Here is a 27536-nt window from a genome sequence, read left to right on the forward strand (position 1 = left end):
AAGGTGCAAGTTCAGCAGTGTCCCACAGATTTGTCCCAAGGGCAGAGTACACTCCAGACAGTGTTTGAGGAGCTGTAGTGAATGGGCAAAGGGAGGTCCCAGAGGTTTCCTTGAGTTCCCCTCTCTTCCAGGCAGCTCCTGTCCCAGCAGTAGCATCCAGGGTTCTGAGTTCAGACCTGAATTGCCATTTTAATTTTAAATTCTTGAAGAGTCCCATCATTGCAGTATGGAGGCTGCTTGTTGAGCTGGAAGAGGTGATGGTGGGTCTACCTCCTTCCTTCTGATGGTTTTCTTCCACTGTAGCATGGCCTCCACCCATTGATCTGTTGCCAGTTTGGCTCCCCATTGATGTCCACCCACCCTTCCCTTCTGCCGATTCCAGCAGCTGCTGGATGAGGCTCTTGGCCTCTCCTGTGAAGCTCACCCAGCCCTTACAGCCTCTCCCAGCCCTGCTGTGTCCACCCTGCAAGGCACCAGATGTTCCCTAGCATCCCACTGCTCTAGCCAGGACTCTTGTCCTGGTTTGCAGAGCCTTCTTCCCTTGTGGAGCACCACTGATCCATGCAAGACTTCTGACTTTCCCAAATGTTCCCCAGCCATTAGGTTCCTCTGTTCTCAAAATGGAAAATGGGCTTCATGTGGTGACAATATTTCTGCTTGTCCTAGGCCTCCCCATCCCACCCCACCTTGTTTTGGGGAGATCTGATGAGTAGGTGGTTTCTGTAGCTGTGGAAATGGGCTGTGAGAACATTTAAAATGCCTCATAGAAATAACAAGATTCCAGACTTCCAGCCATGTGTTTGGTTGCAGCTGAGCTCTCCAAATCCATAGGGATGTTATCTTTGCCCCTAGATTTTTGCTGAGTTTCCTTGTCCAATAGCATCCTGATACCTCCAAACCAGTGGTTTTCTACCTTCATGTGACCTTTGTACATTTCCTATCACTTTTTCATTTTATTTTCACTTTTCCCAAATGCATTGGCATCAGCACTAGGGAGGATGGAGTTAATTGCACAGCAAAGACCTTTTATCACACTGTGGATAAACCAGTAACTGCCCATGACTTTGCTGGTTGCCACTGGGCAGCACTTGTGCACTGCTGGCAGGAAGAGGGAAACACTTCCAAGCCTCAAGGCTTCTGCTTGGCCTGGAGAGAAGAGAGGCAGCTTTAACTCAAGACCACGAGGAGAAGCTTGTCCTCACTGGGTAATAACAGGAGATTCATTCCCAGTGCAGTCTCAGCCCGGGCAAACTGGGTTGTCCTTTCGGTCTCCTCCTGAGGCAAAGCCATTGCGTGCCACAGCACAAAGAAGGTGCTTTGGGCACCTAATACTTCTGGGATCTCTTTAAAGCCCCATCCAAACTGGGACTGTCTGGCAGCCCTCTTGGTGGAGAGAGATGTCAACAGGGTGGCCACCCTTAGAGATTTGTCCTGCAAGACTTGTTTGTTTGTGTCCTGATGTTTTTGACACAAAGATGGTACTGTTGCTGGGGAAGGAAATGAGATCTCAGTGTGACACAGGCTGGATGTGATCAGAAGTTGTTTTTTGCAGCAGCAGCAAAGTTGACCTGAAGGTTCAGGAATATTCCAATACAACTGGGGATAGTGGGATATCTCCAAAGCAAGGAGATGCATGTTCCCAGGGGACAGAAAAGTTTAGGGTGATCTTGGAAGTGAGCAGCTGAGTGAGGGAAGGTTCTTGCTCAGTTGAGAATGATTTGGAGCTGGCTGTGATGGGAAGGGATGGGGTTGACTCAGGGAGATATCCAAGACAGACGCACTCGGCACGGATTTAGGGATAATTGGATCCAGCCAGCGTGTTACACTGAGAGGGGTTCAAAGGGCCTCTTAGAAGTCCCTGAACACATCTCTTGGGTTGTCAGTCTGCTTTCTGTTGTTCATGATGCCCTCTTTGAAGTCTGAAAATCCCTATTATTTCACAATCAATTTGCTGCTTTTTTTCTGAGGCCAATATTGTCTCCAGCAAAGCTCAATTTCTGTAGGCTTTAGTTTGGCAGTTCAAGTCCTGCCATCATCATCCTCCAGCGTGGCACTACTTCAGGGTGGTGACGAGGAGTATGAAGATCCTCCCTGAGCAGTGCTCAGGTCCAGGGTAGGGTGTCCTCCAAGGAACTCATGCCTTTCTGCAGCCCTGACCTTCTGCTCCAGTCCCACCCAGTATAACCCACTTGGGGTACTGGTGGTTAAAACCCCAGCCTTTTCATTACAGCCTTTCAGCAGCAGTTAAATTCGGAGGACACTGGGTGTTTTATTGCTGTTGAATGCCAGGGAAAACCAAGGAGCAGAGGGCTGATGTGGCTTCTTCCAAGTTATGCAGTAAATAAGCAGCACAGTTGGGAAAAACCCAGGGTCTTAAGAGTCCCCACAGTCCCCACCAGGTCAACTTGCCTCCCAAATGTTTACTATAGAGACTGAAGTCTGATTGTTCTTACTTTATTTTTAATTTTTAGACGCTTCCCTCTTCAGGCTGTTTTGCCTGTTCCACAGTGACCAGTATTTGAACAGCACTAGCAGGAAATGTTTGGGAAATGTGCTTTAAAAAACACAGTTCTGCTAAGATGTTCCTTTTATTCCTGGTTTATACAGAGGCTTGGGATTCACAAAGAATGAATCTCTTGTTGGTAGGAGCAAGTTAGGCAGCAGTTTGTTTTGGAGCTGTCTTTGTCATCACTGAAGGCAGAACTGATCTGGGTGTTGGGGTGTCACTTGTGGTCCTACAGTAAAAAAAGGCTTTGAGGTAAATTATATTTTGTATTCCTTGTAGTTCCTCTTGAAGCCAAGGGTCCAATCTGGAATCTTTGCCTCTGGAAAGCTCTGCTTTGACACCACATACAGCTCCAGTGGAAATTATGGAGCTGATGCTGAAATTATTGGGTGAGGTTTTCTGGACTGAATTACACCAGATGACAAGGCTAAATGATGTTAAGTGTCCCTTTGGGTCATGAAGGCTAGGAATCTTCATGGATATCTCCAAGTTTAAATTGGTGTGTGGAGTTTCGTGGAAGTGTTGCTTCATCTGCTGCTGACAATGGACATGTTGGATGGTCCACGTGTCAGATAAGGGTTGGGAAGACAGCTGTGCTGGCACAAGAGTTTGCTCCATCCCCTGCCTCCATCCCAGGAATACAGCTGTGGATAACCATCCTAAGAGGGAAATAACATATTGGAAATAACATCTGGAGCAACATCCTGGTATCTGGCTACAGAGTGGTGTGCTGGTGTAGGCAGAGGAAGGCAGTAATTGGGAAGCAGATGAGGGGCTGGAGGTTCAGCCCTGTGTTGCCCTCTGAACCAGTTGGGAAGCCCATTTCTGAGGGTGTGAGGGTGTTTATGGGGACAAGCCACAGGCCAAGGCATCAATAGCTGGTGTTTGGGGTATAGGGCACAGTGCTAGGCATCTGGGGGAGCCTGGTGAGCCTCCGAACTCACAGCATCATCCTGCCAGGGAGTTGCCTGCTGCTGCATCCAATTAAACTGCTGGAGCGACCCGGAGAGGCAGCAAGGATTGACTCAGGGCTTGGCTGGGATCCTGGGACCAACACTGCAATTCATCCAGCAGAGTAAAACAAAAAAACAAAGGCACTGGGATTTTTAATAAGTGTTTAAGGTCTTGGATTTGGGTCTGGTCAGTCATTTGATCCAGCCACAGGACTCGTATTAGTGGGTGGGAGAGAAATCCAGTCTGAGCATGAGACGCTGTGGGTTTGCACCCAGCTGGGAAGTTGTACTTGTGTCTGGGAGCAGAAGCCTATTCACAGTTGCTCCCTGGGGGCTGCCAGGCTCCAAGCAGAGCAGTTTGCACCAGATGGTCCCTGCAGCATCCTGGAGAAGTTCTCCTCCAGATTCCTGGATAAAAGCAGGCTCCAGCTTGGATTCATGCTGACCCTGGTGCAGTCAACAAGAGCATCAGCCATTGTGACAGACTGTGCCCAACATGAGATCCTGCAGCAGCTCCAAGCAGTGGAAAGCGCCAAGTGCTCCAGGGTTATTACACACTGTTGTACCCCATACCAGTGTTGTCTTCAGCTCATTCACAATATTTTCATCCTTATTCACGTGCTTCATCATAGTCCTTTGCAAAGCTCCACATTAATTTGGGGCACAGTGCCTGGAGTTGGGTGAGCACCATGACCATGTAGGCACACCTGGGCATTTACTCTGAAGGAACTGACCAGATCTGGGTGCCAGGGCAATTTGGGGGTGAGAGCTGCTCACGTGTTAGTCTGGAGAACTGCAGGAGAAATGAGGAAATACTTCCCACATCAGCCCTTTCACAGCCATGCTCTCCCAGCAAAGCAGCCACAGGTGACATTACTGGGATGGCATTACTCTGAGTGGGTCAGAGACACCAGAGCAGTGTTCCAGCAGCTCCCACTGCTGAAACACAGCTCCCAAGAGCTGGAGATGTAGCAGCAATCCTAGCAATGGTGCAATTGGTGCAGCTCAGAGCTGCTCAGGGCACCTCCTGTGCAGCTCCTGCTGCCTCAGCCTGGCCACTGAGCTGGGCATAATTTTCCTGGAATTTTCCTCTGAGGAGAAGTGACCTTCAGCTAAGGTGGCTCAGAGCCTGCCATAGGGATTAGCTGTGAGGGAGGTTTAGCAGCAAGAAGCTTTTGTCCTGCTGTGAGGCTTTGGGTCTGTAAGGGCAGCTGTGCCAAGTGTTGAGCAGCCTCGTGATGCCTTACAAGGATTACAGGGGCTGATGTCTGCAAAAGGATATGCAGCAAGCAGCCATGCTGCAGGACACACTGTTTCCCAGAGAGGTCTGCTGCTGGCTCCAGAGTTTTTCCAAAGTGATGTCTTATGTTCCCTGAGTTATTAGAGATGCAAGGTGAACTCAATACCTTGACTGCAAGGGCACCAAGGCAAAGTCAATGTCTGGCAGAGGTGGTACGGGACAGGGCTTGGAGAAACAAGGGTTGAAAAAGAGGATGGTGAGCCCTCCAAGAATAGCAGTTGGGGTGTCAAAAGTACATGACACCCCAAGTATTGTGGGTGATGGAGTCAGGAGTACTGTGAGGGAGATGAAGAAGGCCATGGCAGGCAGGTGCAGTGATGCTTTAACTCCTGTTTCTCCAAGACTCTCTGGCAGAAGTGTCTGGAGGGCCCCATCCATAGCCAGCAGAACAGGACTTCCTGTCACCTGAGTGGCTTGGGAGAACATCCTCCTCACACCCCACTCTTCCCTGCAGTCATGACCAGCTTTGTCTTTCCTGTGCTTGAAGCCATGTGATCCCCTTTCCCCCTGAGACACATTTCCTCTCCTGTGTTTGCAGGTTGCCTATGGGACCACAGAAAACAGCCCTGTCACCTTCATGGGGTTCCCCAATGACAGCATCGAGCAGAGAACTGAGACAGTGGGATACATCTTTCCCCACACAGAGGTGACCATGACCTTTCCCACGTGCTGCAGGTGCTCTGCCAGCAGCAGACCTCACTCCATCCTCCTTGTCTGGTGCTGATGAACAACTAAGCCCTTCTTCTCTTCCAGGCAAAAATTCAGGATCCAGAAACAGGGCAACCTGTGCCTCTGAACACTCCTGGGGAGCTTCAAATCCGTGGCTACTGTGTCATGCTGGGCTACTGGAATGACCCTGCCAAGACAAGTGAAGTGATCACTTCTGAGAGGTGGTACAAGACAGGGTGAGTCTGAGAACTTCTCCCAGATGGTCCCACGGGGTGGCACTGGATGAGGATGCATGGGTGTGTATAGGAGTGCTTCGCTGGGATTTCCAATGTAGAGAAAACTGTCACAGCTTATCCCTCTGATCTGTCTGTGACACTTAGAACTGCTTTTAGCACAGAGCCCTTCGTGCTGAGTGTCCCCGGAGAGGGGGATTGTCACTGGCCATTTGTGCATGGAGGGATTGTAGGGGTACAGGGCAGGGCCAGGCATTGCCTCCCCCCTAAACCCTGGAGCTTGTGTGGATGCTGCCAGTTTCTGTAACAGGAGCTGTTTGATCTCTTCCATGTGCTCGGGTGGCATCTCAGCCATTATCCTCTGATACCACCCTGGCTGGCTGGGAGCATCAGCCATTCTTCCACCCAGCTGGGACAGGACTAGAAGGGCATTGTCATTGCAGGGACATCGGGGTGCTGAATGAGCATGGCTACTGCAAAATTGTAGGGCGTTGCAAGGACATGATTATTCGGGGAGGAGAAAACATCTATCCAGCAGAACTTGAGCAGTTCCTCCACACCCATCCCAAGGTTGAGGAGGTCCAGGTGAGTGGAAGGAGGTGGGGTGAGTGAGAATCTGGTTTTGGGAATCTTGTACATAAAGCTTCTGGGATTGCTGCTTGGAACCTGGTTGTCTTTCCCTGTTTTCAGCATCAAATTCCATGTAATATTGGTAAGCAAGGAGGAGGGAGAGGCTCATGGGATGGAAGGGGCATGGGGCATATGGATTGTGGCAATCCCCTTGTATTCCAGCTGCATGTCTGCAAAATGCTTGTCATTCTTCAGTTTTAAACTGCCTGTCCACTTTCATGACTCCCTCTGAAATTCTTACTCAGAAAGCAGTCTGGAAGGACAGTTTTTACTGATAATTGCTCAACTCTGACATCCAGGAAGACTCTTCCAACAAGCCCCTGGAGATGAGGAGTGAGACTTAGTTTCACTCCTTTGCAAGACAGCAAAGATTTCCAGGACTGAGCAGCTGCTCCCTGTCTGCTGGGATTGTTCTCCTCCAGGTTTTGTGCCAGACAAGTTTCCCCACAAATAAACTGCTTATTTAGTCAGAGTTCTGCCTGTGCCAGGCGAGCATCTCTCTTTGGAACAGTCCCAGTGCAGATGGGTTGCAAACCAGCCCTTTTGTGTGGTTTCTAGGGCTTTATGTCACTGCTCTGGACTCAAAAGGATCAACGTGTCTCTAGCAGTTGGAGATAGTGGTTCAAGGCAGGGAATGACAGTAGGATTCTTGTGGAATAGTGGGAGCAAACTTTGGAGAGAACTCAGGCTTGGGAAGCCCATTTCCTGGTGTCACAGGCAGAGGCCCACTAAGATCTGTGATTATAAGGGTTTCAAATAATGCTTTAATTCAACCTCATCCTTCCCCTGCCATTCCATCTGGAGATTCCGAAGCACTCATGGCAGCCTACCAAGTCTCCTTGTTGTTTGTGAAACCTCTTGCCCCATTTTTTTTGGAAGCAGAGGGATGATGACAGGTCCATGTTGCATCCACAGTGCTCCAGCACCCTGTGGTATGGGGTCAGGGAACACACCATGGGCCAGCACACAGACGCTGTGGGAGGCCAGGGACATCCCCAAGGGTCATACTGTCCATCTCTCCCAACCCAGGTGGTTGGTGTGAAGGATTCAAGGATGGGAGAAGAGATCTGTGCCTGCATCCGACTGCGGGCTGGGCACGACTGCACCAAGGAAGAGATTAAAGCTTTCTGCAAAGGGAAGGTGGGTTCCCAGTCCTCAGTTTCCTTCCAGACCAGTACACCCAGTGGCTGCTGGGAACTGGTGGATGAAAGCCCATGGATTTAGAGCACTGGGGGACCCAGCCCTGGCAGTGCCAGGCTGTTCCTTTCAGGTTGTGTAGCCCTAGTTTTTCTCTTCCCAGATCTCGCATTTCAAGATCCCACGTTACGTTGTGTTTGTGAGCCAGTACCCACTCACTGTCTCAGGCAAGGTAAGAGGGGGCTGGGGCAGGGCAGGAGCCCTGGCATTCTGTCCCAGCTCTTCTCTGAGTCTCTCTCCCTGCTCTCTGCCCTCTATTCCAGATTCAGAAATACAAGTTGAAGGAGCAGATGGAGAAGCACTTGCAGCTCTGAGACTGGGAAGGCAGAGCAAAAAGCAGGATAAATCAGCTCCATTTCAGTCAGCTCTGAGTCTGGTTTTCACCTGTGCCTTGGGCTACGCAATGGAGACTTTCCCTGACATCAGGCTGATGGCACTTCTGGTCAATAAAACAGAGCGCCTTTTTTCCCCAGTTGGGCTTGTTTCTTTGCCAACAGAAATACTGTGGTGTGAGGAAGGGATGCTCATTTCTGGAATTCTGTCCAGTTACTGAAAGACCTTATGAAGATTTAAAAATTTTGAGTGTCTCTGAGCAACTTGGCTGCAGCCTTTTCACAGGAGTTGAACATATGCTGGTGGGTATTTTACTGACACTCTTAAGTCCAAATGCCCTGGCCTGGCTTCCCAGGATAGGTGATACCTTTTCTCCTTGGATGCTGTAAGACTCCTGGGTTATTTAAGAGCAACTGAACTTGAAATGAGGGGCAGGGGTTTCAGAGAATGAGACTTTGCATTGGGGCTCTCTAAAACTGGCTGGAAAAGCTCACTGTTCCCACACCTCCCCCAGGTGTTTCCCCAAAAAAAACCTTCTCCAAGGTAGACATGGCTTTGTTTATTTTGTTGTTTTGGACAAGACAGACAGTAAGGTTGTTGCAGAAATACCAAAATTCTTGTCCCATCGGCAGCGTGAAGCAGAGCGTACCTGGGACAGCATTTTACGGGAGTTATTTGGTACCTCCCAACCATGAAACACTCCTGTGAGAAGAGGAATGGCAGAGCTCCTCTTTGCCAGCAGAAGTGTCCCACCCCAGCTGGAAAGCAGATAATGTTGCTGCCAACTCTTGCTGACCTCCCGCTGTCTCCCTCCTGGTTCCTTTCCCCACAGAGCTAAAGCCGGGCCCCTTCCATGCTGCAGCTTCCTGCAGTGGGTGGAGGGCAGTGGCACAACAGGGAGAAAGAAGAAGCGTCAGCAGGTCTCAATCCTTCATCTCACAGCTGGACTGTGGGCTCTACCCATGGAAGCAGACGGCGGGGCCATGTTCCCTGTCCACGTCTGCACTCTGAAAGAAAGAAAAAGACATGGGTGGTTTGTGTCAGACTCCTTTTGTACATTGTCTTTCCAGCAAGTTCTTCTCCTGTTCCCACACTGCTCATGGGACTGGTTTCAGCACTGATCCTTCCACATTTCACTCAGGTCTCCTCCCTTTCCTGGTTACCTCTGTCACCTTCCTTCCTGAAGGAAGAACTTTTACCTACGTGGTAGGAGCTGTAGCCTGGGACCTTGGGGACACAGAGGGCCTCTGTGACTGATGTCTAGGGAAGGACTGTTTACCTTCTTTTGCTTCCCACAGCCCTAACCCAGGTGCAGGACAGGCCTGCAGTGAGTGGAGTTTCTCCTCCCCTCCCTGATCAGTACCTCCACACTTGGCACAACCCCTACCCTGCCCACAGGTGCCCCATGTACTCGCTGTAGATGGGGGGCAGTGGATAAGAAATACCAGTGCCACCAGCCCTGGCTGGTGAGGACAGACACACTACTAAGAAAACCAGTGGGTCCTGGTCACAGCCAGCAGAGGGGGAACAGTCCCTGCCACCCCACTCCTTCTCCTGTTCTGGGAGTGGGGCAGCACCATCCATGGGTATGAGCCCTGGCTGAGCCTGGTCCCAGGGAAGCCTTCCCTACCATCCCATGCCTTCCCCAGAGCATATCCACCCCTCACCAGCCAGGACACCTCCCACAGTTCGTCCTGCCCCTTCCCAACCCCTGGGATTATGCATCCCCGGCTGTAAATACTCACGGAAGAGGAAGAGCTGGCTATTTTGGCTGCCAGTGGGGTCTCGGTGTGTGCAGTGCTCCAGGCTCGCTCTATGGCTTCTGCCCTCCCCCTGCCTGAGTCCCACTCTTATAGTCCTCGCTGCCGGAGGGGGATTTCCTGCCCGGAATCTCCCCGGAGAGGGAAGGTTACATCAGGGGTGTTTTACACCGAAATACGCGTTACTGGCCTGGGAACAGGAATCTGCAGTCCCAGCCTTTGTCATGGGCATTTCAGAGTTCCTCGTGACTATTAATACAGACAACTACTGACGTCGGGGTTCGTCAGCTGCGGGTTTGCACAATCCTGAGTGGGGACAGGACACCTTCCTCCGCCGAAACTCCAGAAAACCCTTCCCGGCCCCGAGGAGCAGCTGAGGAAGGATGCGGGGGCAGGTCCCAAACCTCGTTCGGACCGTGCGTCTGGGGAGGACACCGGGGGAGGACACTGGCCCTGGCATCCCCAGCACCGGGAGAGGACACTGACTCCTGCATTCCCGGCTCCGAGGAGGACACTGACCGCAGCACCCCCGTCATTCACAGCGAGCATCTTCCACACAGCCCCGTCGGGAGCGAAGGGCTTTGCCCCCGATCCCTCCCCCGGCCCCTGCGCCCCGCCCCGGTCCCGCGCAGGCCGGGGGCGGCCCCGCTCGCTGCCCGCCCGCTCCAATGGCGGCGGCGCGGGGCTGGCCGCGGAAGCTGGCGGCTGTCGCTGGGGCGCTGCCCGGCGGGGGCGGCCCGGGACGAGCACCGGGACCGGCCCCAGACACGGCCGCCCCCGCCACAGCCGCGCTCTACGTGCACGTGAGCGGGGAAACGGGGGGACCCCGGGGTTTGTGTATGTGCAGGGGTGCCCGGGAGTCACGGGTTTGCACACGTGGGGACACACGTGGGTCCTGGGGCTTGTACTCCTTGAGGGGCACGGGGCTGGCACAGGTGGAAGGTGAATGTGGCTCCCTGGGGCTCACTCACACGTGGGTGCATGTGGGACCCCGGGGCTTAGACGCATCGGGGAGGGCCCAACCTTGAACATGTCATGGGGCTAGCCTGAACTGAGGGGTCCTCGAGCCGTGCACATGAAGGGTCACACCTGTGGGTCGTGTGCCTTGTGGGGCAGGTGGGGGGCACTGAGGTCCATGCACTGGGCTGGGGGTGTCCCCCCTCGAAATGGAGTGGCTAGGGATGAGGGCATGGCCGTCCCCCACACGCCCCGTGCCCGCAGTGGCCCTACTGCCGCAAGCGCTGCTCCTACTGCAACTTCAACACGTACGTGGTGCCGGCGGTGGACGAGGCGGCCGTGCGCTCCTGCCTGGTGCGGGAGGCACAGACCCTGCTCCGCCTCAGCCAGGTGCACAGGTGGGTGCACAGGGTGGGCTCAGGGGGAGTGCTGGGCCCTTCCTGCCCACCTGCAGCTTCCCACCCTCTGCCCCACAGCGTCACCTCCGTCTTCTTCGGCGGGGGCACCCCCAGCCTGGCCAGCCCCGGCACTATTGCGGCAGTGTTGGAGGCTGTGGCAGGGGCTGCCCACCTTCCGGCTGGTGCTGAGGTCACGCTGGAGGCCAACCCCAGCTCCACCAGCGCATCTGCCCTTGACGGCTTCAGGGCAGCTGGGGTGAACCGCCTCTCCATCGGCGTCCAGGTGAGAGGGGCTCTCCCCGCCGCAGCCGCTGCAGCCCCCCGTGGCCCCATTGTCACCGTGCTCCCCCCGCAGTCGCTGGATGACGCCGAGCTGAGGATGCTGGGCCGGGAGCACACAGCGGCGGAGGCACTGAAGGCTGTCGAAGCGGCTCGAGGGCTCTTCCCTGGCCGAACCTCCATCGACCTCCTGTTTGGGCTGCCGGGACAGAGCCGGGACGCCTGGGCCCAGGGGCTGGAGGCGACCCTGAGGGTCTGTGACGACCACATCTCCCTGTACCAGCTGACGCTGGAGCGGGGCACGGCGCTGGCAGCGCAGGTCAGGGGCGGGGCCCTGCCCGCACCCCCCCAGGATCTGCTGGCTGACATGTACCAGACGGCCCGGAATGTGCTGGTGGCCGCCGGCTTCCGCCACTATGAGGTCTCCAATTTTGCGCGGAAGGTGGGATGCCCCCCATGCTGTGTACCCCAATGTCATGCTGGTCCCCCAGCAGGCTCAGCCACTCCTCTCACACCAGGGCTCTCCCCCAGGGCGCCCTCAGCACCCACAACCTCTCATACTGGCAGGCTGAGCAGTACATTGGTGTGGGGCCAGGTAAGGGGGTGATGGGGGGGCCAGTGTGGGGGGGAGTGTGTGGCTATGTGCCCCGTGAACTCCGTTGTCCCCCTACCGGGCTGCTGCAGGGGCACATGGGCGCTTCGTGCTGCGGGCTGAGGGCGGCTGCAGCCGGGAAGCTCGTGTGCAGACCCTGGAGCCTGTCGCCTGGATGCGGGAGGTGCAGAGCCAGGGACACGGCACCAGGAGTCGGGCGGTGCTGAGCCCGCTGGAGCAGTGAGTACTGGGGTCCCCCCCCGTGCCCCCTCCCTGTCTGTGCTGCACCACAGCTCTCTGTGTCCCCACAGGCTAGAGGAGCTGCTCACCCTGGGACTGCGCACGGATGAAGGCATCACACACAAAGTGAGGAGCCATCTGTGGGGACAACCCACATCGACCCATTGCTAATCATAGAATGGTTTGGATTGGGTGGCACCTTAAGGCCCACCTTGTTCCGCCTCCTGTTGTGGGCAACAGGAGGGACACCTTCCACTAGACCAGTTGCTCTGAGCCCTGTCAAACCTGGCCTTGAACGTTTCCAGGCATGTGGCATCCACAGCTTCTCTGGGCAACCTGTGTCAGGGCCTCACCACTGTCACAGGAGAATTTCTTCCCAATATCTAATCCAAATCTGCCCTTTCCATCCATCCCTTTTCCTGTCACTCCACTCCCTTCTCCAAAGCCCCTCTTCAGCTCTCCTGCAGCCTCTTTGGGTAGTGGGATGCAGATGCCCCATCACTAACACCCTTCTCTTGCCCTGGGCACACAGCGCTGGGGGCATTTCTCTCCACAGCTCAGCCTGCAGGCCGTGTTTGGGGAGCCGGGGGAGGCTCGGGCACTGCAGCAGGAGGGCTGGCTTGTCCTGGACAATGGGTGAGCCCCGGGAGCTGTGGGCAGAGCCGGGGGTCTCCCTGGGGCACGGACTCTCACCACCACTTCTTTCCCAGTGGCCTGCGGTGCACCTGGGCCGGCCTGGCCGTGCTGGACTCGCTGCTGCCCGACCTGCTCTGGCAGCTGCAGCGGGTGCTGGGCACTGCCCGGCTCCCACCGAGGGGAAGAACGACAGGGGAACGAGGCGGTGGCGGGGCGCGAGGGCTGTAAGCGGCCACAATGGATAATAATGGATAATAAACCACAAGAGCGGTGTGCTGGCTGAGGGGTGTTGGGGCAGGGGCGCTGGCCGGGGGAGGTGTTACTGCACGGCAGGCTCCTGTATCCCGGTGTTCCGGGTGTCCTGAGGCCCGGTGTCCCGTGTCTCTGGTGTGCGGGTATTCTGGAGTCCCGGCACCCCTGTATCCCGCTGTGTCCGCGGATCCCGGTGCCCCGCCACCCTCTGTTCTAGTCGCCCAGTGTTCGGGGTCCCGGAGCCCTAGCCTCCCAAGATCCTCAATGTCCCTTTGTCGCCGGCCGTGTCGCAGCAGCACCGCGCATGCGTGCCGGCAGGCGGCGCATGCGCATGCCGGGCCCCGCCCGGGGGAGCGGTACCGCGGAGCCCCAGCAGGAGGCGGTGCCCGAGGCCGCTGCCGCCCGCGCGCCCTATCGCGCCCTATCGCGCCCTATCGAGGCCTGTGGCGGGGCGGGCGCGGTGCCGGTGGCCGGGACATGGCGTCGCGGGGGGGAGGTCGGTCTCGGAATCGGAGTCCTCCTGGTACGGCGGGGAGCAGGGTGCGGCTCAGCAGCGGCCGAGCCGGGCCAGGCCGGGCCTGCGGCCTCGGCGGGGCCGCGGTTGAAGCGGCCGGAACCAGCCCCTTCCCCCGCCAGTGACCTCCTGTCATTATTTTCGTGGTTTTGGTTTTAAAAGCATCAGGTCCCACCGGGAGGGGCCCGCAGGTTAAGGGGGAACAGTCGCTGAGTTCGGCTTGGCCCGCATGTGCCGGAGGAGCTGCCCCGCACCCGTTTGTATTTCAGAGCTGTTGTGCCACCGAACAGCTTTTGAAATCCAGTGCTTTGTCATCCGAGTCGTGCTGGGTGAGCGCAGGGAACCTGTGTGCTTGTACTTGCAGCTACAGTTGGAAACTTCCCAGGAATGCGTTGTTCCACCTGCAGGGATCTGTATTTATTTGCATTTATCTTATCGTTGTCTTTCATCTGAATAAAGTGTGAGACAATTCACTCCTACTTGACCCACTTAGGTCTTTGCAGCTTCTCAGAGGTTCACTCTTTCATTTACAAGAAATGCTGAATTTATTGTTTGTTGCAACCTTAGAGAGAAATAATCCCAAAACATAGTTCAGCTGGAAAGCATTAACCAGCCTGAGAGGAATATGGTCCTTTTGGGAGACTGAAGAAGTCTCTTCATCTGTTTTTTAGGCAGGAAGGAAAAGCCTTTTGAACAACCCTGTTCAACAACTGTAGAAGAGCCTGAGCCTGAGCCTGAGCCTGAGCCTGAGCTTGTTCCATATATTCTGCAAGGAGAGGACATCCAGGCACTTGAAATTAAGGCGGAGGACCTGGAGAAAGTATGTATGAGTATTTTTACTGCTAGAAACAGCTGCCTTAACAGACACTCTCCTGTTGGGTGTTTAACAGAGGGTGCTGCCCATTTACTTAAGCCAAATGTCACTCCTGCAGCTGAGTTCTCATGCCATTTTGTCTGTCAGGTTTTTTATCATGATAAAATGTCAGGTCATCAGGTTCAGTTGCTAAAAGTAAAGGATTATAGGTGCCTATAGAGTCCCTTCAAACGGAAGGATAAGTCATCTGTATCTTCAAAATTACATCTTCAACTTTCTGATCTAATAAGACCTGTAAGTTGTTTAGTAGCTCTCATGGCTTTCCTTCCAAAACTCAGATCACAGTGTGTGAGTGGAAGCATTTGAGTGACACAGAAGCAGAAATCTCTTCTGCAAAGTGATTTAAAACTCTCCTTTTGTGCCCCTGTTATAAACCAAGATCCAGAGAAGTAAGACAGTAACTGAGGTGGTATCTGCACAGCTGTTTAAGGTGTCTTGTAGGGGAAGAATCATAGAAGATTTGGCTTGGAAACAACCTTAAAACTCCTCTATTTCCACCCCCCCTGCCATGGACAGGGACACCTTCCACTATTCCAAGTTGTTCCAATCCCCATCCAGCCTGGCCTTGGATACTTCCAGGGATGGGGCAGCCACAGCTTCTCTGGGCACCCTGTGCCAGGGCCTCACTACCTTCACAGAGAAGAATTTTTCCTAATGTGTAATCTAAACTTACTCTTCTTTGTCTACTTTGAATCCATTTCTTCCTTGTCCTGTTGTTACATGTCCATGTGAAAAGTCCCTATCCAGGACTCGCAGCACCCTTACCGGAAATGTACTGATATGACTACTGTGTATATCCTAAAAGGATCAGATGGAATAAAGGTGAGTCAGTGTGTACCTAACTGCACTTTGACTGTTTACTTCCTGAAGCTTCATCCTCCACGCCTTGCGCGTGATGCTGGGAGAATTCCAGTTCGGAAGAATTACCTTGTCCGAAAATACCGACCCAAGGAAGTGGCACATCTCGTAGCACATCCTGTTCCCCCCAAGGCACCCAGGGGACCACTGACTTTTCCTGGTAGGGTTCAACTTCACATCTTACCTCTGGGTTTTGGTTTTGCTAAGCCAAATTTTAGTGACCCGCCTCTGGGGTTGGGTATTTTGTAGGATCAAGACAGTTTGATGATGGCTGTGAAGAGATCCTCCCTCATCATATTTTGGGAAGTCTCCAGGAGTTAAGGATGGAAGCCTTGGCCAAAAGAAACACTCAGGTTAGTTTGCAGAGTTAGGAAAATGGTTCTGCATAGCACTTTTCCAGAGGTAGAGTGTGGTGCCTGCAGTACCTTTCGATGCTTTTCAGCACCTATCAGGAGCAGGGCAGGCCTGAGGTGTGGTTTTTCCAGCCTCATCACACTCTGGGGGAGGGTTTGCCTTTGGAGAAACTGCACCAGCAGGTTTTGGAGTCCTGTGTGCAGGACCAGGTCATGGAGGGAACAATTACACAGGCTTCCTCTTCCCTATGTGCCCTGCTGATGGTGTCAGGGAAGAGCTGGTGTTGCAGCAATGCCATTGCTGGAGTCTCATTACTCAGATAAACACTTCCATTGTATCTTAGTGTGTCCCCACTGCCCTGGTTTCCTTCCTCTCAGATTGCTAATGTAACAGTGCAGTCAATCTGAAGAATTCTTCTCCCCTCTTCCATTCCTGTTTTGGTGTGCATGGAGAAGTTCATTTAATGTTTCATTTCTCATCAGCTAGCAGATGCTATTAAGGTTCCTCATCCAGATGTTACTGCAGCAGCTTTAGAAGAGGAACATGGAGGAGAGGAGAAAGCAAAGGCACATCAGGCCCAACTAGCAGAGAACAAAGCTTTCCAGAACTGGAGCCATCATATGGCAATGAGGAAAAAGCAGGAGAAACACCTAGGAGGTGAGAAAAGCTAAGGAGGTCTCATTCTATGAAATTCTGTGTGCAGGTGGAGAAGTTTGATGTTGCCACCTCAAATTGCAGTAGTCATTTTCCACCAGGGTTAATCTCATTGCAATTGCAGTCTTAATTCCATGTTCTCAGAGCTCCCGCACTGCTCATGCTGTTTGCTCTGGATGTGGTGGAAAGGTGAGCTGGTGGCTCTGGCTGGCGAGAGGGCAGTGGATTTGGCAGGGAACAGTGTAAGTGGGTTACAGGTGAACAATAAAAGTGGCAAAGGGTGTGTCCAGAAGTGCAGCACCAATGATTTGATGTTTTTCATTTATAGAAATTCTTCACAAGCCAGAGAATGAATTGATGATGAACATGTCAGACAATTACAGACAAATCCAGGAAGAACGTGACCTCATTGACCGGAGTCTCCCTGCCCTATTTCCTGGAAAGGTGAGAGCCCCACTTCCTGTGTGTCCTGATTGTGCTGCTCTTGCCACACAGCACAGACACTCTTCTAAGTCAGTCTCTGAAGTGCTGTCAGGAGATGTTTATCAAAGCCACTCTGAATCCTTCAGCTTGGTGTCTGAGCAGAGCTTTCAGGGACATGAAAAATAAAAACCTGAACTGTGCTATCCATACCAGCCAGGGGAAAGTGGTGATGAGCAAGTGGCATTTCATGATTCTCACTAAAGACTGTTGTGCCCTGGGAAGTGGCATAGGAACATGTCACAATTGTTGTTCCAGGAGCAGAAATATCTGATAGCTTCAGGCTTGGATTTTAGTAATTGCCATGGAGAAAAGGGCATGGGTAAGACAGGAAGGTTATGGGAGTATCATGTTAATTTTTTTTTTTCACATTTATAGCACTGTCAAAGAATTTGCATTTGTGTGAGGCTTTATTTTAATATCATTCAACCTTCATGTGCACTAGATAGAAGAAAGTTCATCTTTGACAGCAGCCTGATAGAAATTTTGGCTTCCTCAGCGGAAATGGATAATTCATAGACTTTTAAAATGCTCATATAGTCAGGGTTAGACCTCTTCTTTTTAGCTTCAAGTGCCTCTGAAAATAGCAGGTAGTTGCACCATTATTCACAACAATCAGTGGGAGCCTTGTTTCCCACCCTAGGGATACCGAGTGGGAAGCGAGTTCTGGAGCCTTCCTGAGCAAATAGGGGATGAACTCACCGGGCTGACTCTGACCCTGACCCGGACAGAATGTGGGCACCCAGAACCACTCACTCATGTGGGGAAACCCCGAACTGTCCAGAGGGAAACAGGTAAGGGAACACTGCAGAGAGGTGATTCCAAAGAAATGGGGCACAAGTGTGAAGAAGCAGCTCCTTCCCTGTTGAGCCTCCTCTTTAAAACACTACAAGGCTAAAGTTTGGCAGAGAATGAAATTTGATTAGGCGTGTGGGCGTGTAGAGAGTGAGCTCTTGTATTGGTATTTCCACAGGTCTGAAGCCTCCGAAGAAGATTCCTTGCCACCTAAACTGGGATAAGAGTCTTTTCCTGAAACATCGACGGCAGGAGCTAAAATCTCTCCTAGAGGAGCTGGGCTTTTATAAGCCGGTAAGACCAGAGGAACAAGGACATTGTTTGTGTCTCTTGTCAGGTGCTGTAGAGTAAGAAAATTGTCAGGAGTTGGATCTGAAAAAAGCATTAGGAAACTAAAACTTGGTCCCGCAGTGTTTTTTGTGGAAGTTCCCACATTTCCAAAGGGCCACACCTATGAAAGAGTTGTCTGACCTCCTGAAGTGCTGCATGGAGTGGTCTAGGGGCCTCAGAATGGGACCCCAAACCAGCAGCATGCAACTTCCAGGACCCAGGCAAAGAAAAACCTGCCAAGTAGTGGTGCAGGACTTTGATTTAGTGCTGTGGGGCAGAGGGAAGAGATCTTTACTCATGTGGAAGACACACTCTGAAATAATCTCCTGAAGGCAGGTGGCCCCTCCTCCTGCCAACAGAACAAACCTCACTTTTTCTGTCTTTGAAACCTGTCTCTTAGGATGAGGAACATGTGAAGGACACTTTCTCTGTGTCCTTCTGCATGTTCTCTCCTGTATCACTGCTAGTGGGGAATGCAGTCATCTAGGATTCTTGGGAATCTCAGAATTGGTTCTTTTCCGTGTCCCTTGAGCATCCTTTGGATGCCTCTAAAAACCATTGTAGGAGCAAGATATCACAACTTCACTTTACTTGGCTGAGTTGGTGCATTTGTCTGGTGTTTTAATGTCCTTTCTGTGTAAAAGAGCAACTGTGAGTTGATAATTTCTGTGTATGTCCAGGATCTGGAAGGACTGGAGGTGATTGGGAAAGGGCAGCCTTTCACGTCTGTCTCAACTAAAGCTTTTCTACATACCGCCATTTCTGAAGAGATTGAGATCCTGTAAGTTCTACTTCGTGGCAAAATAAAGAATTTTGGGTGTGCACCATCAGTCTGTGAGGATATCCTTAGCTGTTCTTATCCAGAATGGAGACAGGTCTCCACTGGGACACAATAAAAGGCATATTCTTATATTATAATCACCAGATCTAGGAGCCTTTGTGCCTGGGGGCCTTGTGTCTAAGGAGCAAGAATCAGAGAAAAGTTTTGTTGAGGTTCTTCCTCCAGTCTTCACTCTGTGTGGCTTCAGAGCTTAGATCAGGCAGGGTGGGATTCTACTCTCAATTACCTCCATTTGATTGAATTTTTCTAGCCTTCCGTCATTACTTTCCTAGTTTTCCCCATCCTGTCCATCTGTAACAGGCACAGCCTGAGAGCCTCTTGTCCTTTTTCACTCATGTACTTAGACAGGTCTCATTCTTTAATATTTTGGCTGTCCTGTCCTCTTTGCCAGTGACACGTAGCTAGGTGGGTTCACCACGTCTGCAGGGCTCTGTCCCTAAAGAGAGTACTGTGTGAGAAAATAATAAATGGGATTATTTCTTACAGGGTCTTGTAATTCACCCCTGGTTCTCCCCTCTCTGGAAGTGAATTTCACTCCATGAAAATGCTGGCTTTTGTTTTCTTTAGCAGTGACCCCTTAGGTGACTCCTTCACTGAGGTTCCAGAAGCTGAAAAGGTTCCATCTTTAGTTTTCTGTGGCGAGCCTGCTCGTTGGATCAAGGGCATCACTGCTTGCAGGGTAATTGTGAGATTTCAACTGTTTAGTCAAGCTAAGCCTATTTGAGCTCCCAAGTCACAGTTGCACAATAACTGTCATCCCAAAGCCACAGAATGGGGGACTTACTCTGAACATAGTAGAATATCCCTGTATTTGCTCCAGAGAGATCTAGGAACAGAAGGGCTCCGGTTGTGGTGTGCTGTTCAGATTCCCAGGCTTTGTCTGTAAAATGGCCACTTCTTTGGACTTGCCTTACAAGTTCTCCTACCAAGGCTTAACCCCTTATTTGAGCTATGAGTTCTTGCAGGATAAATCCCACCAGATAGAGTAGAAATTGTTTCTCTTCCTTGTAGAAGGAAATTGGTATTGCTGCCCGCCTCACCTTTGAGACTCTGGCTAGTGAGAAGGCTGAAAGCTTCCTGACAGTGACCAATGATGGCAGAGCTTCCATTTGGTACAACTGGATGAGGCTTCCCCAGCAGATCCCCTCCAGAGAAACCAAGGGGAGGAGAGTGCCCTGCTTTTACTTTGATACCAGACCAGGTATGAGACCTGCTGGTCTCCAAGACCTTTGTACCTCAGGCATAGAGCAGGAATTTGGGAGTTACCTGGGATGTGGAGTCTGACTAATGGCAGAGCACTGCTGGGTGATTTCTCCTGAGGAAGCCACCCTGGGTGTCAGAGCTGACTCACCCCAAAAGAGCTGTGCAAGGCAGATCCCTCTCCTGGAACTTAAAGGAAAGGAGGTTGCTTCTGCTCTGAGTGTAAATGGGTGGAATATTGAGAAGTGAATAATTTTCTGGTGGCAAATGGGTAATAATCTTCTGGAGAGAAGACTGAGCTTGCTGTAGAAGGAGAGTGCAATGGAAATAAGGCCAGTTCAGGAACATAGAGACTGAGAGTAACTCTGGAAGGAAAATGATAGCTGGATGAAGTGTGATAACCAGCTAAACTATGGGGAAAGAGTCTCCTAGAGAGATAAGGACACTTGGGATGGTGTTGGAAAAGGGTCAGGCTAACCAGGTGGCCTCTTGCACACCCAATGCATTTTCTCTCTTATTTCAGGTGTAATTTTGCCTGGAGAAACTCGGAGGTTTTCTTTTATTTTCAAGTCAGAGAGAGCAGGCATTTTCAGCGAGCCCTGGGAATTTAGGACACATCCCCTGTTATTAGGAGGAGCTCTGCTTCAGGTGACCCTTTGGGGAATTGCTGTGTATGAGGATAAATTGGCTGACTTCAGAGAGAAATTGGAGGTAACCAAGCATGTAGCTGGGTAACTGAGCTTTGAACTTTATATGCAAATAGAGGATAAGGGTGGGAGTGGACAACATGGTATTTTTATTGTTGTGCAATTACTGCTGAGAGTGAGATTTACAGAATGTCTGCACATACTTGAGCAGGTTTGCTAAATGACATGAGGAACTCTGCAGTCTATTGAAATGTTGTTACTAAAGACATGACTGTGTCTCCTAAAGTGTTCACACTGGTCCTTTAAAGAATGAAATTTCTGTTGGTAATTAATTTCATTATTTACTTAATGGGAAGGGGATTGACTGTTGTACACTATGATAGCAGTTAAGGTATAAATTGAAAATTACACTATGCTTTGAAAAGTATAGTTTGGGGGCAGGATTTGTAGAGTTTATTTGAAAAGCTGTTGGAAGTATTGCTCTGCTCAGCAGGGTTTGCAGTTGTTCATGTCCTTGTAACTCTGTATAATGAATAGTGTGGTTACAGGTGGGACTGAGTTTGTGTGTTTGCATATGGAATGGGGACTCACGCATGTTGTTCTTGTTCTGGTGTCTCAGAGTGAGCTGGCTGCTCGAGAAGGTGCTTCTATAGTGAAAGAAAGCCTGAATGAACTTCTTAAGCCAATTCGGACACCCGAACGCACCCCATCTCCTGTGGATGCCTGTGTCACAGAGGAAGAGCTGTTCCACAGGAAAAATCCCAAGGTGATGTTTGCTAATGGATGGACTGCACAACTGAAATAAGTGGGGAGGGCAGACCCATGGGGCTGCTGCGTCCCTGGGATTCTGGAGCTGGCAGTCTGCCCATGGAGGTTTTAACAGCTGGATTTGAAGAGAGAAGGTGCAGCTCATGTTTACCTTTTCCCCCATTGTCACAGTTGCATTATCAGCATCAAGTGGTAAAGCAGCTGCATAAACTATGGAGACAGCACCTGACTGTGCCTTCAGTCTTGGAGGAGGAAGTGCCCTTGGACCAGAGGAGCACTGCAGAGGACATGGAGTATCAGGAGAGCACCTTGGAGCCTTCCTCTGTCCGGAGCAGCACCACTGAGCTCCCATGTGGGAAGCACACATTAGAGGATGCTCCAAGGGAAAAGAGCACTGAGGAGGAAGAAGCAGGTCCTTCAGGATGGAACCTTTCCCTCGAGGACTTTAAACAGGTAGGAACCTCTGTTCCCACAAGCTGATGGTGTGTTAATTCCCCTACAAACAGCCCAGCCTACCCCAGTGTGGGCCCACCCAAAGGGCTGCTGCCAATATGCTGGGAGTTTGCAAGATTTATGATGTGTGTTGGCTCTGCTGACCACACCCTCAGTGCTCTTGTAAAGAGATTCCCAAGAGAGGCTTTGTGGGCTGTTGTGTGAAGAAGAAAAGAGAAGCACACAATATAATAGATATTTTAAGCTCTTCCCCCTGTTAGCTCTCTGTCATCCCAGGATTGAATGTGGGGGCAGGCTGGGCTTACAGCCTCCTGTGGCTCCCCCAAGGGCTCTTCTCCTTGGAGAGCCCTTCCTATTCATCAGAGAACTAGGGGGGCACTCATGACAGGCTGTGGATAAAATACAGACCTCCTTTTATTAAAGCAAGAGTGCTTTGGATTCTGTCAATGGTTTTTCTGTAGTGCTCTCTTGGAAATCTCTCTGTTGTTTTTATAACTAAGCTTTACTAGGGAGCCTTCTAGCTTGATAGAATCCCTGTTTCCCAGAACACCTGAAGCTGCAAAGGGGCTTAATATCGGTCTGATGAGGGAATCTGGGTTTGTTCTGCAGATCTTGGGTACCTTGGCCATATCCTAGCTGTGTAGGAAGCCCCATCTGGGTGTGTAAGTGCCCAGTGCAGCCTGGTTTCAGACCAGTGTCCAGGAAGAGAGCTGTGGGCTGCTCCACTGAGCTCAGGGACTGGGAATAAAGACTGAGAAGTGTTCCACAGCCCCTGTGAATTTTCTCTCACAGGCTATAATGTCAATCTCCGGGGAGGAGCAGCAGGAAGAAGCACTGACCCAGCTCAATAAGGCTGCTCTGGAGCTTTGTGTTGAACAGAGACCAACTCAGTTAGACCTTCTGTATCCACTCTGGTGGGTTACCTTTGCAAGGAAAAGCTTGTGAAAACTTGTGATTGTGTGATCAACAGCCTCAGCAAACTCTCTTGCAAGTGTTGTGATTCAGAGTGCACATAATTATAGGAGGTCTAGAAGTCATCTTTACACTCTGGTTTTTTATAGCTTAATTGTAGCAGCTGTCTAGGACCCAAATGCCTTTTTTTTTTTCCTGGAGATAAGTTTAGAATATTAAATGCATGTAATTTTGGAGAGTGTACAAGATTATTTCTGGCAAGACTATTCCAGTCTGTATTTATGAAACCTTTGGGTATTTTCTGTACCCTTTTACTCAGATAACTGTCTCCTCCCTCATACAGTCTCTCTGTTCTTTGCTCAGGCTTTCAGACTGTAAACGCATCAACAGCTTTGAGCTGCTTCTAAATTAGAAGGATGCAGGTTCCTCTTGGTAAACACAGAGCAGGTAGATTTACCAATGTGTGTCATGTTGAAGAGTAGACCTAGTTTCACAGTAATAATTATGGGTTCCTGGAAGACTGTTGATATGCAAACCATTGAGACCTTGGAGGGCTCTAACATGAAGAAAGCAATTTAACATCCCCCTGCACAGATATTTAGACAGTGGGTGCTGTTTTGTTGGTTTAGTTGCACAGGGCAGCTGTCAGCTATAAGGTGCCTTCACTTCTGGGCACAGGGTCAAACCAAGTGGCAGTTGCTGCACTGTCTCCCTTCTGATCCTGACCATTTTCTCAGCCTCCAGCTGTGGCGTGGAGCAATTGATGACTTGGTGAATCACTCTCTGAGGCTGAGATCCGTGCTTGGTTTGATTAAGAAGGACGTCTATGCAGAAGCTGTTCCAGAGGAAACAGGTAAATGGTGGTTTTAGCACAGCAACTGCTTTCTGTAGGCTGTTGGAAATGCAGAAAACATGATGAATTTGAACTGAAATGTCAATTTCAACATGTCTCCCTGAGGAAGAAGCATCAGGAAAATAATTGGCAGATTGTGTGACAGTAACAATACTAATTGGGATCTGTGGTTTGGCATCAGGAAAAAAACATCCCCACAAAAAAAGCCTTTTAATTCAGCTAGGTCTAGCCATGGTTTTCATACAGACTGACCCAGCAAATTCTGCCTCAATGAGACCTCTTCATACCTTATTTAAACAAAGAAGTCTTCAAGGTATTGTTTTTCAGTGCAGTACATCTCAGATTAACAAAAAGAGTATAATATATTGCAAAAGTATCACATTCCCACTGTGCTAGTGCAGTGGGATGGACTTTCTGGATGTGTGGATGCTTTTGGTTAATTGAAATCCTTTCTTTTGTAGAGGAAGTAAAGCAAGGAGGAGCAAAAAAAGGAGGAAAGGAAGACAAAATAGCTACTAAGAAAGAAGAGAAAAAGGATAAAGAAGGCAAAAAAAGTAGAGGGACATCAGGAAAGGAGAAAGCAGTAGGTGTTGGGATGCCTGGTGAACCCTGAGTGCTGGGAACAGTGTGATCATCCTGAGGTTGTGTATGCTCAGTTTGAACTAATTTCCAACCCAGTGAAAGAGGTGCTGCTGCTGGGAGATGCATCTTGAAGCAGTCTGATCAGTGTCCTGACCTACGTCCCATTTTTCCTTGGTCTGTCCCTGATTAGGATCATTCAGGCAGCAGAAAGCTGAAAGCAAAAGATGAGAATCAAGTATCTTCCATTTCCGTGCAGGTCGTGAAAGGAGGAGTAGAGTCCATCAAAGGAAGATTTGAGAAGCAGAAGGTGAAAGAGGAAGCTGCAACTACAGTTGGGGCAGAACCTGTTCAGGAGCAGGTGGACTCTATTTCACTTGAAACATACCGGGAAAAGCTCTACATTGAAGTGAGTCTAACCAAAGCTTGTATCGTTGTCAGGGTTTTGTTCTTTTCTTGTAAGGCACACTGAGGCTCAGGGGGAGAGGCAAGCATTTTGTTAAACTCAGAAAACTGGCAGACATATGTCCCTTGTGCTGCAACAAGGTAAGTGTGAAATCCAAATTAATTTGTTTCAGCCTGGAATCTGTTAGCAGAAATCCAGCCATCACATAGCCACATGCGGGACTTCTATCTGGGATGTCTTTAGCATTGCTTGCAGACTCTGGAGGGATCAGCTGAATTAATTGTATCTCAGATAATGTTAAACACACTTCATAGCCAGGGAAGTTATTACTAGAGCTCTGACAGCAGCAGGCTCCCACTTCTATGTGGTTGTGTGAGTGCCCATATGAAAATGTACCTCAGAAACCATCTCTGTCAATCTCAGCCTCAAGATTTCCTCGTGTGTTTTCACTGCAGCTGTCTTTGAATTTCTGCAGGTTTACAGGCTGCTGGATTCAATGGTGAGCAAAATGGTGTCTTTATTTGAGGATCTAAAGCAGTAACATGCTCTGAAGTGGGAGTGAAGCCCTTTGTATGTAGAAATATACTTGCTTTTAAAAAAATAAAATAAATAACCATATTTACACAGATGGAGTGGAGATTCTTCTTTCTGAAGTGATTCAGTGGTTACAAATACCGGGCTGCTTCTTTTCTGACACACTGTGATGTGAGACTATTGCTAGATCATCTGTTACTGCTACAGATGATGCTTGCCAAGAAGAGACAAGTCAAGAAGTAGCACCACTCAGAAAACATTAAGACTGGAAAATACTGGTATTTCTGCTAAAGGAGAATTTAAAAGTGCCAGTTAACATGAGGTATATTCTTTGTGTCTTGATTCTGCTTTGCTAGCAGATGTGTGAACAGGATGTCCTTGTACTCATGAATACTGGTACCAGGAGAGTAGACAAATCCATCCTGGGTTTTAGCTTGTTTTGGGCATCTTGTCCAGTCTCTCTTTGGGACTTGCTGACAGGAGGCTTCTCTGAGGCATTCTGGATCCCAGTAAAAACACTGTCCCAAGGGGTGTGCCACCCTGCCTGGTTTTGCACTCTTAGATTTCCTTCTTGTGATGATCTTGCCATCTCTTTCCATTGAGCTCCAGGTACCCATACCCCATTCTGAGCCAGGTTTTACATGCTTCCTTCCAAGACTAATCACTCTTAAATGAGTGAAATTTGTGCTATAAAAGTTGTGAGCCATGCTAAGTCCTCCTGTTAGAGCCACCCCTCCTGTCTGTCCATCTGCCTTGTGTGTCTGGGCTCCATCACCCTTTTCCATCTGTATGCATCACTGCTGGAATGGGGCTTTTTCTGGAGGCATCCCAGGCCTGCATGTGGCACATTGGACTTGGAGCAGGTTCTCGAGGCAGAGTGAGCTCTGTGTGGGGTCTGTCTTGGCCTGGTGTCAGTAAGTGCCACCTTCCTGCTAAAGTTGCTGGACAGCATTCCCCAGAAAGGCTTTGGCCCTGTAGAGCAATGACATCAGTGTAGATCATTAATTGGGGATGGTGATCCCACTGGAGCTCTTAAGCAGCAGATGCCTATCCATGCTCAGCATCGCTCAGCCATGAGTTCAGTGGCTCCAGGTGTGCCCCTTGGGCACATGCCCCTGTCCCTGGGCTGGCACATGGCTTGCAGCTGCACATGTAGTGTGAAATGACTGCTCCTTCTGCTGCATTGGTGTCTTCTGCTTTCTCATTTTAACTCCTGTGCTGTCCCTGGGGAGAGATCTATTTCTCCCCTTGGCTCCCAGCAATACCATGTCAAAACACAGCTTGTTTTTTTCACTGGCCAGGTGAGGCTCCTCATCTTTTGAGATGTTTTCTCATAGTGGGGTGTGGGGAAGCATTTTGGCTTCTGTAGCAGCAGAAGCCTCCTGTGGCTCAGTGGGCAGAGACCCACAAAGGGAATGTCTCTGCTCAGCATTCCTGGAGTGAGAATTTCAGCAACATTTTGAGAATTAGGAGGAAAAAGGCCTGAAGTTGGGGTGTGTCTCACAGGCTCTGACAATAGCTCCTGCCTCCCTGGAGATGATTATCAGCTTTGTGAATTTGCCCAACTCAAACTGCTCAAGCCATCTGTTTCTAGGAGAGAGGGAGTCTGCATGTTCTAGAGGCAACGTGATTGTCGGAGAGGCAGGAATCCTTTCATTTGGTAGTTTTACCTTAAAGGATGATAAAGCCCATCCATGTCTCCATGGATCCATATCTTCAGTCCAGCATATTGAAACCAGGCTCCATGTGTTCATCTACCCACAGGAAAATCTGTTAATACAACATGGGGTAGATGAAAGTTTTACATTAGTCACGTACAATGGAAGAATGTCCTGTGCTGGCATTGTCCCTTCCAGGGAGGAGACTGATAGCAGAGGGCAGGTGGGTGGCATAGAAGTTCTGCAAAAGAGAACAAACCTGTGAATAGTCTAATTTCTTGTCATAAATTTTTGTCATAAATATTGCCAGTGCCTCTTCTAGCCTTGGACAAGAGTGTCCTCAGGGAATGAGGTACAAGGAGGATGCAGGAAAGGATGTGCTGGCCAACAGCTGTGGTACTCTGCTGTCTGGCTGCTGCAGCTTTTTGTGAGACAGCTGATTTTTTTTTTTTTTTCCTTTTGCATTGATTTGTGGAAGTAACAGAACAGGAACTGCAGTGGAATTAGAGGTGGTTTCCACAGAGTAGCTTTAGAAACATATACCTCTTATTTATAGGCCTAGTGTGAGCTGTGGGCTCTGTCCTAAGCAGCAAGACCCTCAGGGCTGTCAGCCCTGCACTCTGCAGGATACTGTAAGGCTGAGTCCTTGCAGCCAGGCAAGGAAATTATTCCTTCTCCTCTCCCAAGCGTGGGCATTATTTGTATTAGTGTTAATAATTTGTGTTGTGTTTGCTAAATAACCAAGGTGAGCAACCTTCCTGGCCTTGGGAGTTGCATTCCAAACCCATCACGTGAGTGGGGCCTGAAGACACCATCACCACCAGTGAGGATGGGAAGAGGGGGAATTGCAGGAAAATGAGGCAAGTGGAGATGACAGTACATTTCCAATGG

General features: G+C 50.4%; 3 protein-coding genes and 1 long non-coding RNA gene across 11 annotated transcripts in view; 3 read left to right on the forward strand and 1 right to left on the reverse strand.

Annotated features, from left to right (window-relative positions):
* The window catches only part of ACSF2 (acyl-CoA synthetase family member 2), a 36082-nt gene extending 28122 nt beyond the window's left edge, over positions 1–7960 (forward strand). For 2 of the 4 annotated variants that reach the window (XM_071452862.1, XM_071452863.1), the window contains 6 exons: positions 5298–5405; positions 5513–5664; positions 6105–6246; positions 7207–7431; positions 7592–7660; positions 7752–7960. In XM_071452862.1, coding sequence (XP_071308963.1) covers positions 5298–5405; positions 5513–5664; positions 6105–6246; positions 7207–7431; positions 7592–7660; positions 7752–7802 — 747 coding nt within the window. In that variant the 3' untranslated portion in view covers positions 7803–7960. The other 2 variants (XM_071452865.1, XM_071452866.1) reach the window with 2 other exon arrangements.
* A 405-nt stretch (positions 7961–8365) lies between these two features.
* On the reverse strand, positions 8366–9712 carry LOC139602749 (uncharacterized). Its single transcript, XR_011683414.1, has 2 exons — positions 9567–9712; positions 8366–8828 (listed from the first exon to the last, which is right to left on the reverse strand). It is a non-coding gene; the product is annotated as an uncharacterized lncRNA (long non-coding RNA).
* Positions 9713–10117: 405 nt separating this feature from the next.
* RSAD1 (radical S-adenosyl methionine domain containing 1) lies at positions 10118–13928 on the forward strand. Its single transcript, XM_071452867.1, has 9 exons — positions 10118–10384; positions 10803–10936; positions 11015–11219; positions 11292–11657; positions 11747–11810; positions 11900–12047; positions 12119–12173; positions 12580–12683; positions 12758–13928. The coding sequence occupies exons 1-9, from the start codon at positions 10250–10252 to the stop codon at positions 12909–12911; spliced, it is 1365 nt and encodes a 454-aa protein (XP_071308968.1). The 5' UTR covers positions 10118–10249; the 3' UTR covers positions 12912–13928.
* On the forward strand, positions 13200–25079 carry MYCBPAP (MYCBP associated protein). Of its 5 annotated transcripts, none has more exons than XM_071452857.1 (19): positions 13200–13431; positions 14121–14269; positions 15194–15341; positions 15431–15534; positions 16018–16192; positions 16518–16633; positions 17313–17463; positions 17643–17758; positions 18475–18575; positions 19203–19314; positions 19647–19836; positions 20359–20546; positions 21102–21248; positions 21422–21703; positions 22496–22617; positions 23353–23468; positions 23930–24051; positions 24307–24456; positions 24929–25079. In XM_071452857.1, exons 1-19 carry the CDS (start codon positions 13200–13202, stop codon positions 24992–24994), a joined length of 2787 nt encoding a protein of 928 aa, XP_071308958.1. In that variant the 3' UTR covers positions 24995–25079. The 5 variants fall into 5 exon arrangements, 4 of the variants coding, with proteins under 4 accessions (XP_071308958.1, XP_071308957.1, XP_071308960.1 ...); XM_071452858.1 differs by having other exon boundaries at positions 13398–13458; XM_071452856.1 differs by lacking the exon at positions 24929–25079 and having other exon boundaries at positions 13200–13458; positions 24307–24813.
* The last annotated feature ends 2457 nt before the right edge of the window (positions 25080–27536 follow it).

This window comes from Agelaius tricolor, unplaced genomic scaffold, assembly GCF_023055355.1.
Source record: "Agelaius tricolor isolate 1412-34295 unplaced genomic scaffold, bAgeTri1.0.p SCAF_35, whole genome shotgun sequence".
In the NCBI taxonomy this organism is placed as follows: domain Eukaryota; kingdom Metazoa; phylum Chordata; class Aves; order Passeriformes; family Icteridae; genus Agelaius; species Agelaius tricolor.